This window comes from Gopherus flavomarginatus, chromosome 17 (genome assembly GCF_025201925.1).
Source record: "Gopherus flavomarginatus isolate rGopFla2 chromosome 17, rGopFla2.mat.asm, whole genome shotgun sequence".
Lineage (NCBI taxonomy): Eukaryota > Metazoa > Chordata > Testudines > Testudinidae > Gopherus > Gopherus flavomarginatus.
In genome coordinates this window covers 10,478,371-10,494,221 of record NC_066633.1, presented here as the reverse complement: position 1 = coordinate 10,494,221, position 15,851 = coordinate 10,478,371, and the positions used below count along the sequence as shown (strand labels likewise).

The following is a 15,851-nucleotide window of genomic DNA, read 5'->3' as shown; positions in this document are numbered from 1 at the left end:
GGGACTGAATTCTACACCTGAAACATGGAAATCTCAGCAACACTAGAGCTAAATTCTTCTGTCTGCTCAACCAGGTGAGAATGAGAGTGGAGGCAATACTTTGGTAGCCAACTGGCTATTGCCTCCTGAAAGAAAGGCAATCTCGGTTCTTAAAAGGCTTGAAATAGCTAGCTTAGGTTTGAGGAAGGGTGGGCTGAAAGTCAGCAGCTGTTTGAATACATATGTTTGACTCACTCTGTTGGGGTTACCAGAGATTGAGGACATCTTTGGACAGGCTTCAAGGATCTGCTTGCATTTTAATGGAACACGCCTTGAAGTCAGGCAGTGATTTGGAAGTTGTAAGTGTAACTATAGGGTGTGCGTGTGTGTGGAGGGAATGTCAGGCCATAAACTGCATTCCACAACGACTCATTTCAATGCTCATGGAAGAAATATTCATCAAGATCTCAAAAGGAAAGTTATGTGTGTCTCTAGTCAACTACACTACATACAAAGGACCATCTATACGGTTATTCTGGAAAGGAACTCTGAAGAGTACCTCAGGAAACTGTAAAATTATTTGGAGGAAAACCAGCCCCATGCAGTGAGAGCAACACTGCCAGAGCAGCAGATTTCAGTATAGTATGAGGGGAGGGATAGCTCAGTGGTTTGAGCATTGGCCTGCTAAACCCAGGCTTGTGAGTTCAATCCTTGAGGAGGCCACTTAGGGATCTGGGGCAAAAATCAGTACTTGGTTCTGCTAGTGAAGGCAAGGGGCTGGATTCGATGACCTTTCAAGGTTCCTTCCAGTTCTAGGAAATAGTATAGTTACAGTACAGACTATTCAACAGGCAGGGAATTGGCAAGACTGTAATCAAGACAGTACCATTCAGCAGCTTACTTTGTTCACTGGCTTCTCTGGGGCTTTCACTGTCAGGTCAGCCTGTTTTCCTTTCTTTGATGGCGTTCGCTTTATTTTTGGTGAATGAAACTTGTCCATCAACTTCATGGTGAAAGAGGAGAGATGAGAGCGCTGAGAATCTGGAAAGAAGCACAGGCAGATACATTATTAGGCTGGAGTAGATTTTTTGGGGAACAGGCAGGTTGTGCTACAAAATTATCTAGAAGAGCAGACTGTGAATACAAAACAGCACTGATAGAATTCACATCACTCTATAAATTTAACTATATTTCCAAGTGTAATAACCACCACCATTCTCCCCAGATACAGCTATTCTAAAATTCAGAGAAAAAGACAATGAGGTTGCTTTTCCTGTACTACATCAGGATCAGAGTAATAATGATAGCTACTTCTTATACATCGCATTTTTACCAATAGATCTTAAAGTGCTTTACAAAGAATGGCAATATCATTACCCCAATTTTACAGATGGGGAAACTGAGGCACATGAAGTGACTTGTCCAATGTCACCCACAGGCCCGTGGAAATGCTGGGAACAGAAGCAAAGTCTCGAGTTCCAGTCCATTCATCCATCCCTAGGACACACGGCCTTTGAAAGGTTTTGTATGAATAGTTTGCCCAAAAACTTGGATCTTCATATCTCCAAAGGGTTTCAGTTCAAACAGTGGCCTACATGTCAGGGTGGACCATTAGAATACAAAGAGTAGATTGCCTCCAGACATGTACACCCTAAAGCAGTTTAATTAGAGGACTGAGTAAAGCAGTTTCTTCATTGGAGGACACATTTTTGATTGTGGAAATCAACTTTTTTTCAGGTTTGTGAGTGTCTGAAAAATGGAAGGCTCAAAGATCTATGATGCTGTCACATGGATTTTCTGATGAGATTTTTTTAACTGTTTAGCTATGCTGCTAAATAGAAGCGAGTTTATAAGCTGCCTTCCTGGCAGTGAGCAACTTGGATTGTATTTTGAGCAAACAGCATTTTAATAGGAAAGGTACGAATTGCTCTTGTAGTGAGCCAGACAACTCTGACAGCAAACAGTAAACTTGCCTTCCCGTACATTATCTGCAAAGGTAAACACTTTCCCTTGAACGTTCCCTTGCCCTTTTGGCTTATCTGGGAATTGACTGCCTTGGTCATAATGAACAACAGCGACATCTCCCATGTGTGCAGTGCTGCACCTTCTCGTTAGCGTAGAGACTACAAATAGAGTAGGCTGCTGAGTCAAATCTAGCATTCAGCAGCTAAATACCACATAGCTGCATTAGCACTGCTTCTACATTCAGAAAGCACTAACCACAACTCAGGGGAAAGAACCTGGGCTTACCGCCTCCCTTTAAAGATAATTAAGCATTACTAACTATCATCAGGAAGGCAGATTTTAGTCTCCTCTGTTCCCACCTTCACCAGAGCAAAAACTCCAACTAATGAAGTCATGGGTCACAATTTTACAGGCACCCTGTTAGCTGATGCTCAGTGGTCACTAGTTACCATCTATTCTAGTAGAGTAACTGGATCTCTAGTAGCTGCCCTCCTGTCAGTACTTAAGTCTGAACACAAATATGCCACCTCACACAACATTCTAGGGACACTATCAGGCCAAAAATACACTCTCTGTAGAAATAAGCTTTTACAAAACCTGAGATCAAGAGAAATATTTCAAACAAATTTATCTTAAAAACCTCAGCAGAAACTGGGTCACCCCCAACATACAGACACACAATCTCTGTACTGTGTGCAACCTAAACATTACAGCCTGCTTACTACTGCAGGAGAAACTGAAATTGACTAGACAAAGTAGGGGAGAAAAGCGAGAATCTGACCAGTCTATGCTCCTTGTCCAAGTTCATAAAGTTGAAAAATATAAAGCAGCATATATGGTGAAAAGTAAAATTTAGCATTGGAACACTGCAGGAATTTGTTAAACTTAAGGCTCTTCTTATTTTTCAAATTTAGGTACTTAGTACAGGCATTCAAATCCAGATTGAGCAGTTTAAATAAAAGTGGATTAATTATCAAAGTTGCTGAGTCCACTCAGCTCTCATTAATTTCAGTGAGCGATCAGCACCTCTGACAATCAAGTCACTTATTTAGGTGCCTAATCTTAACTAATTAAATTTGAAAATTTAGACCTAAGTTATTAGGATTTTAAAGTGTGCAGTGTGCCTTTGAATGGTCCATAAAAACATCTTTCAACTTTCCATCCTCATTTTCATATACCAATTAACTTAATCAATAAATGCAAAGAAATGCATGTTGGAAAACATAATCCCAACTATACATATAAAATGACGGAGTCTAAATTATCTGTTACCACTAAAGAAAGAGATTTTGGAGTCATTGTGGATAGTTCTGTGAAAACATCCACTCAATGTGCAGTGGCAGTCACAGAAGTGAACATTAAGGGGATCATTAAGAAAGGGATAGATAAGAAGACAGAAAATATCATATTCCCTCTATATAAATCCATGGTACGCCCACACCTTGAATACTGCATATAGATGTGGTCGTCCCATCTCAGAAAAGATATACTGGAATTGGAAAAAGTTCTGAAAAGGGCAACAAAAATGATCAGGATATGGCATGGCTTCTGTATGAGGAGAGAATAATAAAATTGGGACTTTTTAGCTTGGAAAAGAGATGACTGAGGGAGAGTATGATTGAGGTTTATAAAATCATGACTGGTGTGGAGAAAGTAAATAAGGAAGTGTTATTTACTCCTCCTTACAACACAAGAACTAGGGGTCACCAAATGAAATTAATAGGCAGCAGGTTTAAAACAAATAAGAAGAAGTATTTCTTCACACAACACACAGTCAACCTGTGGAACTCCTTGCCAGAGGATGTTGTGAAGGCCAAGCCTATAACAGGGTTAAAAAAAAAAAAAACTAGATAAATTAATGGAGGATAAGTCCATCCATGACTATTAGCCAGAATGGGCAGGGATGGTGTCCCTAGCCTCTGTTTTCTAGAAGTTGGGAATGAGAGACAGGGAATGGATCACTTGATGACTACCTGTTCTGTTCATTACCTCTGGGACACCTGGCAATGGCCACTGTCAGAAGACAGGACACTGGGCTAGATGGACCTTTGGTCTGATCAAGTATGGTCGTTCTTATGTAACAGAGGAAGGAAGGAAGGAATGAAAGAAACCTACTAGATAAAGTGGTGTGAGCTAAAGAAATCCAATCAATCGATTAGACAGCAGATTCAACTTTCCAGGAAAGGTTTAGTCAGTCAGTCACTCATAACTTCAGAAAGCTAGGAGGTCAGAGTTAAGTCTTTTTTAGAAACTAAAAATAACTATCTATTGTTCCCACAGGAGAGGGGTGTTTAAACTAAACGTAAATTTTGAAAAGCTGATTTTGACAGGTCAAATTACATTTCTCTCCCTTCTAACAACACGGGGTTTTTTTTTGTGGGGGAGTAAGACCATTCAAGCTATAACTATAATATACAGCTTTACAATACAGGCAGAATATTCAGCTATTCATATTCATAACATGAGAGTCACCACCTGTTATATTCCTTCATCCATACCAATCACTTAAGTAAATCAGCAAATGAAAAGGAAAATCCCACTTCCCCAGCCCTCAATCAATAAAAGACACCATATGAGAACCTCATAACCCAAGTCTGGTTCAATGCAACAAGCACGTGTACCCCAGGAGTGACACCAGTGAAGTCAGAGATCAGTTTGATCGAATGTAGACAAAGGCTAATGTAACATAAAAGTATGCCTTTTAAGGTTTTTTACAGAGGCCAGAAAAGTTGGAAAACAGGTTTTCAGTGTTTCTGGTGGTTCCATCCACCAGTACATTTCTGCACATGAGACAGTGCATGGAACAATCTATTTATTACTCAGCCCAGTGATGTCAAACGGGCTAGATGTGGCTGGGTTAGATACATGTCATTAACAGAAAGGGCTGGACGTTTTCTTGTTATAGCTTCTAAGTTAAGGCTCGTGGTATCTTAAAGACACCTATAAACATTTAAGTATTTAAAGACTTGGTGCTTGTGGGAAAATATTTTGTTAATACAGTTAGTTGCATAAAAACTGCATATTTTTAAAAATAATTTATCTGCTTTTGCTGCAGCATTTTATGCCATCACAACTGGTTGCTGTGGAAACAATTAGGATGTTACCTACAGGTCAGAACTTCAGACTGGAAGCTGGCATCGGAATAAGAGGAACTCCTCTTTAAAACAAAGACACATGACAACTGAATGTGGTCCTATGTGGGGAGAGGGGAACGTTTTGAAGAGAAAGAAAAATTCCTAAGTGTATGGTAGGTTGGCAGAACTGTTCTCCAATTAGGTGTTTTTCAAAGTGTATCTCGTGCCACCAGCTGCTGTTTAATTTCTCACCGAGGAACATATAATGATCCCTGGCTGTTGCAGGCAAACCCAGACATACATCAATCGACCTAAAATATCGCTCAGAGCAGCTGGCATCCTGACTTAGCAACAATTTACATCATTGCTTTACATCCACGGAGGTCTCCCAACTCTTAAACACTCCCAGCCTCCACCCCGCGAGTCCTCAAGGTCACTGTGGTCAGCATTCCCAACCACCTCGAGAATGCTTCTGTTCTTTACTTTTGCAAAGACGCCAGCAGTATCTAATTTGCACAGCATGTCAGGGTTTTACACACATTCACATGTGGCTGGAGAAGGAATGGATCAAAGTCCTCTAAATATTCAGGCAAACACTGCAATTAGAATAATTAATCTAGAGGGAAAAGAATGGTAGTAGCAATAGAATGCATCTCTGACTCCTCCACCATTGTGAGGCAAGGATCCTATTTAAACCAGTATCAGAGGAGTAGTCATGTTTGTCGCTTTTTACAGATCCAGACTAAGAGTCCTGTGGCACCTTACAGGTTAACAGACATATTGCTCCAATACGTCTGTTAGTCTATAAGATGCCACAGGACTCTTTGTCGCTATTTAAAATGACCTAAATCAGTGGTTTTGTTAGCTTAAGGGAGATGATATTCTGCATCTACAGGCCCTTAAGCTGCCCTACTTTGAAGATCGTAAACAATGCAACTTTTATTTCCTACTTGGTCTTTTTGTCTACAATGAGCATGTTTCCTAACTCACCTGGTCGCAAGATTTTGCTGCATTTATGTTTAAGTGAATGGCTCACATACCAACCTCCAATATTCTCTTACATTCAACAAAATTTTACTTACCACTTACAATATCACTTTTTATGTTCAAAGCACTTTACAAAAAGATCTAATTTATCTTCAAATACTTATTTTCTCCCCATTTCATAGATGGGAAACTTGGGCATGAGATGGTAAAGTGACTTGCCCAATCAAACCATAGAGGGGAGTCAGTGCTGGAGCTGCAATTAGGATGCAAAACTTCTTGATTTCCAATTCTAGGCTAAAACACTTGGATTATACCTCTCACCACGCTCTCATAAATCCAATGGAGGTTATTCATACACTGAACAGCGATTAATGTTTTCTGTCTCTCAGCTGCCGTCACTGTTCAAATAGACATATTGGTCAAGTATTATTTGTACAATCTACATTTTCTCAGTGAGTTGCATATGTGTGGAGTGTCAAAAGAGAAATTATGCTTATGTAGCAACAAGTAGGAATGCATTGGCTCAGAAGGATATAAGTTAACAAGGCTTTTACAAATACAGGCAAAAATGCCAAAGGAAAAAAGATGTGTAGGATTTACTAGATCTGCTATCGAGGAACTGATCTGCTTTGAAAAATCCTTGTACTTTTACTCACTTCAGTACTAAAATGTCTAACGTCCTATGGCTCTCTACCAAATAGCTGAAAGAGAAGAGCAGCTATTACGTGGTTTGAAAAAGCACATGGGAGAACAGGAAATGATCATAGCAGTGAGTGGATGAAAGACTGTCCTCCTGCATTTTGTTCGCCTAGCTACAGTATTAAACTACTTAATACATGAGTAACATGAGCTCTGGTGCCATGTCTTTGAACTATTTGCTGAAGTGCCATTGGATTTGCTAGATGCTTCATCCATTTAAAATGACTCTAGGATATTACACTCACCCCTATTAAACACCTGTAGGCAGCACTTAATGAGAATATCTCTCTTCCCCTTTTGATGCATAGGAGTGGGGTATTCTGTACTTCCTGATATGGTGCATTCAAACGGCTTCAAAGCTAATGGGAAAAAGTCAGGGTAAGAAAGCTTAATGGAACTATTACAACTGGAGGGGAAAAATACAATCAAATCAGAGGAACTGTTGGCTTTCCATCCTCTCCCATTTCATCTGTCTGGAGAGTCTGCTGCTGGTCAGGTCTTAAACCAAAGGAAAAATAAACCCTCAAAATTATTTTGCTGTGGATTCATGTGTCTCGACTTCTAACTGGCAGTTTTAAAACATCAATCCTTTCATCGCTAATTCCATCCTCCTATTAAACAGAAACCTTGCTCTGTTGTGTTTGAACACGCTTCAGCTGTTGAGTCATGGCCTTGCCACAGCTTTAAAGCCAGTCTCCCCCACATCGGCAAGTGTCTGGGTTCTGACCACACACAAAATCTTAGAAAGCTCATGCAATATGAGTGTGCTTTAAGTGTCTTGGAACCAGGTGCAAATGGAACATCTCACAAAACCCCACCTTTTAAATGTTCATCTGATGCCATAACACAGGGCTGCTAGGTAGGAAGGCTGGTCTGTCTAGGTGACAGTGTTGTTGTATGGGCTGAGAAAAGCAACATCATCAGCTTGAACAAACTTGTGATGCTTGCCAGTCTGCTGACAGAATGTTACATCTCATGAGGAAAGAGGTGCTGATTTTAAACTACAGAGGATTAAGAGGTGCAGGGAAGGATAGAGATAAATCAGTCTTTGTGCTGAATGTAGCTGTGACCAAACTAGACTCTGCTTAAGGGGAGATTACTAGTCAAAGCCCTAGTTCTGTAACATCACTAGAATGGAAAGCTGATGACATTCCACTTAGGCTCAAATGAATGGCAGAAATTAGAGCTATCAAATGATTTAAAAAAATAACCACACTGTTAAACAATAATAGAATACCATTTATTTAAATATTTTGGACATTTTCTAGTTTCAAATATATTGATTTCAATTACAACACAGAATACCAAGTGTACAATGCTCAATTTATTTTTTATTACAAATACTTACACAGTAAAAAAACAAAAGAATAGTATTTTTCAATTCACCTAATGCAAGTACTGTAGTGCAATCTCTTTATCATGAAAGTGGAACTTACAAATGTAGAATTATGTACAAAAAAACCCCTGCATTCAAAAACAAAACAATGTAAAACTTTAGCGCCTACAAGTCCAATCAGTCCTACTTCTTGTTCAGCCAATTGCTCAGACAAACATTTGCAGAAGATAATGCTGCCTGCTTCTTGCTTACAATGTCACCTGAAAGTGAGAACAGGAGTTTGCATGGCACTGTCATAGGTAGTGTTGCAAAATATTTACATGCCAGATGCACTAAAGATTCACAAGTCTCTTCATGCTTCAACCACTATTCCAGGGGACATGCGTCCATGCTGATCATGGGTTCTGCTTGATAACCATCCAAAGCAGTGTAGATTTTCTTTTTTGGTGGTTTGGGTTCTGTAGTTTCCACATTAGGGTGTTGCTCTTTTAAGACTTCTGAAAGCATGATCCATACTTCATCCCTCTCAGATTTGGAAGGCACTTCAGATTCTTAAATCTTGGGCTGAGTGCTGTAGCTATCTTTAGAATTTTCACATTGGTATGTTCTTTACCTTTTTTCAAATTTGCTGAGAAAGTGTTCTTAAAATGAACAACATGTGCTGGGTCATCATCAGAGACTGCTATAACATGAAATATACAGCAGTACATGGGTAAAACAGTAGGAGACATACAATTCTACCCCAAGGAGTTCAGTCACAAATTTAATTAACACTTTTTTTTTTAAACAAGCGTCATCAGTATGGAAGCATGTCCTCTGGAACAATGGACGAGGCATGAAGAGGCATATGAATCTTTAGCGCATTTAGCACATAAATATGTTGCGACGCCAGCTGCAATGGTGCCATGCAAATGCCTATTCTCACTTTCAGATGACACTGTAATTAAAAAGTGGGCAGCATTGTCTCCCGTAAATGTAAACAAACTTATTTCTCTTGGCGATTGGCTGAACAAGTAGGAGGACTGAGTGGACTTGAAGGCGCTAAAGTTTTACATTGTTTTGTTTTTGAATGCGGGGGGGGGGTGTACATAATTCTACATTTGTAAGTTCAACTTTCATGATAAAGAGACTGCACTACAGTACTTGTAATAGGTGAACTGAAAAATACTATTTCTTTTGTTTATCATTTTTACAGTGCAAATATTTGTAATAAAAAATAATACAAAGTGAGCAATATACACTTTGTATTCTGTGTTGCAAGTGAAATGGATAGTTGAAAATGTAGAAATATATCCAAAATATTTAGTAAATTTCAGTTAGTATTCTATTGTTTAACAGTGTGATTAATTTTTTTAATCACGATTAATTTTTTGGAGTTAATCACGAGTTAACTGTGATCAATCAACAGTCCTAGGTAGAAATAAAGCCAAACATTTAAGGTGCTGGTGAATTCCACCAACTTAACCCAGATGCGTGTGACTTACCCTAAAGTCAAAGTGAAAGTTCTAGCACTCTACAGATCAGTCACTACAGACCTTCCAGCCTCCCTTCTATCCTTCACTCACACGCAGTATGAGTAAGGCGCTGTTAGGAGTCTGATTTGCGAGAGCATTTCAGAGAACAGTTACAGATATCTCAAAAAGAAGGTGTGGGATTTTTTTTTAAAGGCACTGGTTACTGTGGCATAGATCAATCATCAAGACAGCTAAGTTGGACTAGTAGGGACTTGCAATTAAAATGTTCAGCTTATTTAGCATCTGAATCATGTCATGCAAGCAGATAATATGGTTGGTTTTAAAAAAAAGAAAACCACCACCTACTCCCAAGTCATATGAGAGACAATGGTGGCTGGGAGCCCTCTCTGGATTAGACTTTCCTAGAAGAGTAAAGCCACTTGACCCTCTCTTCTCTAGATCCACCTCTGCTGTCATCACTACAAGATGTCAGCTAATTTATGATGGCTAGACTCAGAGGCAGGTAAAGATATTTGGAACTTTACCCATTCATAATATGGAAAAACTTGTGAATTTATGGGAGTATCAACATTATCTATATTTGATTATCATTGCCTACAACCCTTAATGAGTCACTTATTGTTTTAGATTATAAACTCTTTGCCAGGGGGAACTGTGTCCATATATATTAGTAAAGTATATAGTGTGATGGGATGGGCTCTGAAATAAGGCCTCTTTGGTCCTTGACCACAAGACTATATATTTTCACAGGCTTGATGATAGAGAGGAAGAACTGAAGATCTGCAGGATGTGGATGACGTGCAAGGAAGAAGAAGAAGAAGAAAAAAAAACAGTTGAAGATGATGAACATAAACATGGGCCGGACTAACATCTGTTCTCCATTCTTTCAATAGGGCCATTCATTACTTCATTCTGATATTGTGAGGGAGACTGTTTTTACAGTTATGGGTCATGTCCCCCATCCCTGTCAGTCTCCCAGGGATGTTGAGGAATGTAATAATTATTATCACGTCATGCCTGTACGGTGCCTTACATTTTCAAAGGCCATCAGATGGGATGTCGATTTCTGTGGAACTGGGACTAGGACGTACATTTTTAACCTGAGAACATTTCACCACTCTCTCACTGACTCATCACAGCAGCCTGGTCTCATAGCAGCTATAAGCTAGTCTCTCCTTCCCCTGGTGTTTGCCGCCAGGCCGAGGGACTGAGGCAAAGAGTACTCTTAAATGAAAGGGGGGCCCAGCAGATTTGAAAAAAGCAGGGAGGGTCCTACATAAATCAGGAAGTTTGCCCACCCTAACCTTTGTACCTTAGGTGGAGCTGTTTGTAAGCTGCCATAAGTCTCTCTCCAGGGAAATTCTGTGTTAGGAGAGCTGCCAAGGCTCAGAGGAAAAGGTGGAGGAGAAGCTGATTTAGAATTCAAACACCACTGATGGAGTGTTAAAGGAACTTTTCCTTGAACATCACGTCACCTTCTAAGCAGCCAGCATTTCGAAGCAAAAAGACCAATTGCCCTTTTTCTTTCTTGGCAATGTTACAGCGAGCGGCCATAAACTAGTGAGCATTAATGATGTGCAGGGACAGCACACAAACTTCTATGGAAAAGGGAGGCTTCGTTCCTCAGCTGGCCAGGCAGTGTTCAGTGACTCACAAGCTTCGTTATTTTTTATGCCGCCCTCTAGGGCCTCCAGAGGAAGTGAAACATTTTTATTGGTCAGGGAACACATTTTGATTTTGATTTTTTTTCTAAGCAACCATGAATGAGACATCTCCAGCTGCATGCACCTCCTGGGGAAAAGAGCTCACAGGTCATGCAAGGGGACTGGCGAGGCAGACAGAGCAACCCATCAGCTCAGCCACATCTTGACTGCAGTGAAAGACACTGGATCATAATCAACAACATTCATTTTACAGCACAACCCTTCTTCCATTCAGATTTCTACTTCCCTCACTCAGGCCTGGTCCACACTACACAGTTAAATCGATTTAAACAGATTTAATGCACCGCTCCGGAAATCGATGGTAGCCTAGGACCATGGACGCACACCACCGAATTAATGTGCCCTAGTGTGGACGCATAAAATCGATTTTATAATATCGGTTTTATAAAACCGGTTTTAGTAATTTCGATTTTATGCTGTAGTGTAGACGTAGCCTCAGTAGCAACTCAGCAGGTTGGTAGGAGGAGATGATCCAAACCAAGTAGCAGGTTAGGAGTCTGATTGACTATCTCATGTTTACTGACAGTCATCTTTTAGCCTGAAGGATCACAACAGAGACCACTTTACCCACCTCTGAAATGCAGACACATGGGGTGGGACATCATAGCAACACTACACAACAGGTTAAGTCAGGAAATGACGAAGAAAGCTATATCCATCTGAAAACGCAGAGGTAATTCCGATAGGCAGAACGTAACTACTCAAGTTTGAATTTATCTAGCACACCAGGACTAGCCCCGGACTTCTCTTTCAGAAAAGGTACACGGGCTTTTATTGATAAGAAGTGGTTAGGATATTAGCTTTACACTTCTTCAGAAAAACAGCACCTCCAGCAGATTGGTTTGATACTGACTCATAAGGAAAGATATCATCTACTGAATCAGTAGCACATCTTTCTGCAATACCTGATCATTCCCTGGCCACTTCCCAGACACTTACTGAATCTGCACAACCCCGCCAAGCCTGAGTACACAAATGGGACCACAACATCGGTAATGTGGTCTGTAACATCCCCGTGCCAGCAACACTGAAATACAACACAAACGTGAGTCAAGTGTCCCACAATACCAGCACCATTGCTGTTGTTCAAGCCGTCCTTGGTCAAGAGATAAAAACTTCTAGTGCTGCCTATTAACTAAGCATGACAGCCGATTTTACATTTAGAAAATCCAACATTAATGCAGAGATAATGCCAAATTGTATACTGAGAAGGTGGTTTCAAACATTACAATGGCTGAGGAGCCCATTGCTTTGCTGTGCGCCAACAGAGTTTAAAATCGACCCGTTAACACTCTCCTTTGCACTCTAGAATCTTTAAGAGAATATTTTCAAAATGACATGACAATTCAAACATTTAAAAATACAGCTGGGCAGGTTCAGATTTGCACGTACACTATCAGTCGCACTTGTCCAAAAGGGGAAGGTTGTGAGCCACAGCTAAAACATCTCATTCAGATTAATGCTGGGACCAAAGAAAGGGCCACACCACAGCGTTCAAGTTAAAATTTCTCTTCCTCCTTTCTTCTCATACATATTTGTAACCTTTACATCTTTGTTAGATTTTAGTTTCAGCCAGGTGGCTGTCCGGATGGAAGCTCAGAGCTGAGAGATTATATAACCTGATGTTGCTGGAGATGTTTATCTGTCTCCAAGGTTATGGAATGATGTCATTGGTGTTTCTCTAGACCAGCAAGCAGAGCTGCATTATTTCAGATGCTTTGGGAATAGCATAATTGCTAACAACCTGCCCAGAGGTTCAGCAGCTCAGATGCAAGGTAGCAAAGGTGAATCTTTCAGCTCACAGATGCCCTGAAGCATCAAATGTATATAATTCAACTCAGCCTGGTGGGTAACTTCAAATCTCATTCACTAGACGATAAGAATGTGGAGAGTTGAAGTATATTTTAGTTATGTATATGGCACCAACATATTTTTAATATTAAAAGAACACAAGAAAAGTCCTTCTAATAATGCCCATATGCAAATTAAATGTCTACTTTCAAGACAGTGTGGTGATGGTTTAGGCCAGTGGTTCTCAACCTTTCCAGACTACTGTGCCCCTTTCAGGAATCAGATTTATCTTGCGTATCCCCAAAGTTTTACCTCACTTAAAAACTACTTGCTTACAAAATCAGACATAAAAATACAAAAAAGCGTCACAGCACACTGTTACTGATAAATTGCTTACTTTCTCATTTTGTCTGTATGAAATTTTAGTTTGTACTGACTTCGCTACTGCTTTTTGCATAGCCTGTTGTAAAACTAGGCAAATATCTAGATGAGCTGATGTACCCTCTGGAAGACCTCAGTCTACCCACAGGGGTACACGTACCCCTGGTTGAGAACCACTCGTTTAGGCTTTGTCTAGACCGGCATTTAAAGGTCAGACCATTGCCCTTCTGCTAAATCTCCAACTGGTATTACCTTGTCACTTGATACATACAAGTAACCAAAGATATATCAGGAAAATTAACTCCTCTTTTGCTGTTGTCATGGTTCATGGATCAAGCAGCCATAGATTCTGGACAAGAAAGAACAAAACAGAAGCATCTTTTTTATAATGGGACATGATGCATCTGTTCAGTAGGAGAGACAAGTATAGTTCATCTTTGGTGTTGTGCTTTATTATTTTACTCAGGTATATCCTTTGGAAAAGTCAAACAACCAAACCCCTTATGTTCTTGAGGAAAAGAACTATGCACCAAGAAACGCCAGGGAATATGAGTGGGTGAGAGGATGGGGAACCTGTGGAAAGTCTCATCCATGATTAAATCTTACAGCTACTTTCATTACTAAAAAAAGAAAAAAAGAGTGAATTCTGATTATAAGCCCTACATTGACAGGTGTGGGGCTCTGTAACTTTTCAAAGTGGTAGTGGTGACTGAGTGATAAACGTAAAGCCTATTCTAGCTCCAAGTGACCTCTCAAAAAACTGTAGATGCCTATAATAGCCAAAATGTCAGATCAGCTCCTCACTTTGTCCTGCCTCTGCCAAGCAAGACAGTGAGTCTAAGGATGCTTCCGAAGAGGCATGGGACCAGGGAAGTCTCTTTTTTTATTGCCTTTCATAGGTAATTGGGTTCTTAATGAAAATGCTTCCTATTAAGGGGTCCTTGAAAGTCTCTACACTTGAGTGGGCTCAATTTGATCATTTAATACTGTGGACTCTGTATGCAAAATCTTCTCTTATGAATCACTAGTGGATGCTTCAAGCAAGCACCAGTGAGGCTGATATGAGATTAAGGAAATGCTCTCTTAGGATATATCTACACTGCAAAGTTGTCGATAAAACTTTTGTCTTTCACAGGTACTTTAAAAAGCACCCCTCCTGCGAAAGACAAAAGTTTTGCCCACACAAGTGGTAGTGTGAACAAGGCTTTGTTGGCAGGAGCACTCTTCTGTCGACAAAGCTAATGTTGTTCGCCGGCCTGGAAGTATTTTGTCGACAAAAGTGCCAACAAAGAGCATTTACATACGCTGACTTTTAACGACAAGGCTGTGTCAATACAGCCTTGTTGCTGAAAGCTGCACGGTGTAGACAAGCCCTTATTTGAAAAGTCACCTAGTCTGCAAGTACCTATTCTCTCTCCAGTTCCTGCAGGGCTCCAGGTCCCTATTATTGTACCAGAGTTTTCCCACAGCAAGCAGTTCGTGCAACTGGATGTAGGGTATTTTAAACTGATGCCTTTCTAGGACAGATGCAGGTTCTGAAACAGCCACGTGGTTAATTGTCAGGCTTGTGAGGTGTGAATGTGTATTAAGTGTGAATGAGGTCTTCCTGACAATTGGGCATCCAAAAATGGAGTTGAAAAGAATCAAATTGGCTGCAGCACCTTCCAACCTTCCTACCCTCTCAGACACCAACAATATTTAAGTGTGAAATGTAGATAATGGTTTGACTCAGCTGAGGACTGGTCTACACTACGGGAGAAAATCGATCTCAGATACGCAACTTCAGCTACGTGAATAACGTAGCTGAAGTCGAAGTATCTAAGATCGAATTACTCACCGTCCTCACAGAGCGGGATCGATGTCCGCGGCTCCCCATGTCGACTCTGCAACTCCGTTCGGGTTGGTGGAGTTCCGGAATCTATATAAGCGCGTTCAGGGATCGATATATCGCATCTAGATGAGACGCGATATATCGATCCCCGAGCAATCGATTGCTACCTGCCGATACGGCGGGGAGTGAAGACGTAGCCTACGACTGTATCCTGAAAGTGTCTGCTGTGCTTTAAACTGGAGTTAGCCTGTATGTGGAACAGGAGGGGAAAAACACAGTTTCCTTTGTTAAAAAGTGTGAAATAAAGAAATTAGTCTAATAAATCTGTAGAGAAGGCAGAAAGGAAGGGGGAGTACCCCCAAAATAAATAAATGTTTAAAATACCATCTGAGCTCTGATGTGAAATCTCCTTGCGATACTGAGCATAACATAGTGGAAATGTTCTCCTGTGGTGACAAGAACAGGAGTACTTGTGGCATCTTAGAGACTAACAAATCTATTTCAGCATAAGCTTTCGTGAGCTACAGCTCACTTCTTCGGATGCATAGAATGGAACACACAGACAGGAGATATTTATACATACAGAGAACATGAAAAGGTGGAAGTATG

The 15,851-nt window shown here is 40.4% G+C and overlaps 1 protein-coding gene across 9 annotated transcripts in view; it reads right to left on the bottom strand.

Moving 5' to 3' along the window:
- RAPGEF1 (Rap guanine nucleotide exchange factor 1) overlaps positions 1 to 15,851 on the bottom strand; it is a 132,111-nt gene that overhangs the window by 80,602 nt on the left and 35,658 nt on the right. For 8 of the 9 annotated variants that reach the window (XM_050926608.1, XM_050926613.1, XM_050926614.1 and 5 more), the window contains exon 2: positions 881 to 1,020. In XM_050926608.1, the coding sequence (XP_050782565.1) occupies positions 881 to 1,020 (140 nt within the window). Of the gene's footprint in view, positions 1 to 865; positions 1,021 to 15,851 lie in introns of those variants that run through there. The other variant, XM_050926611.1, reaches the window with a different exon arrangement.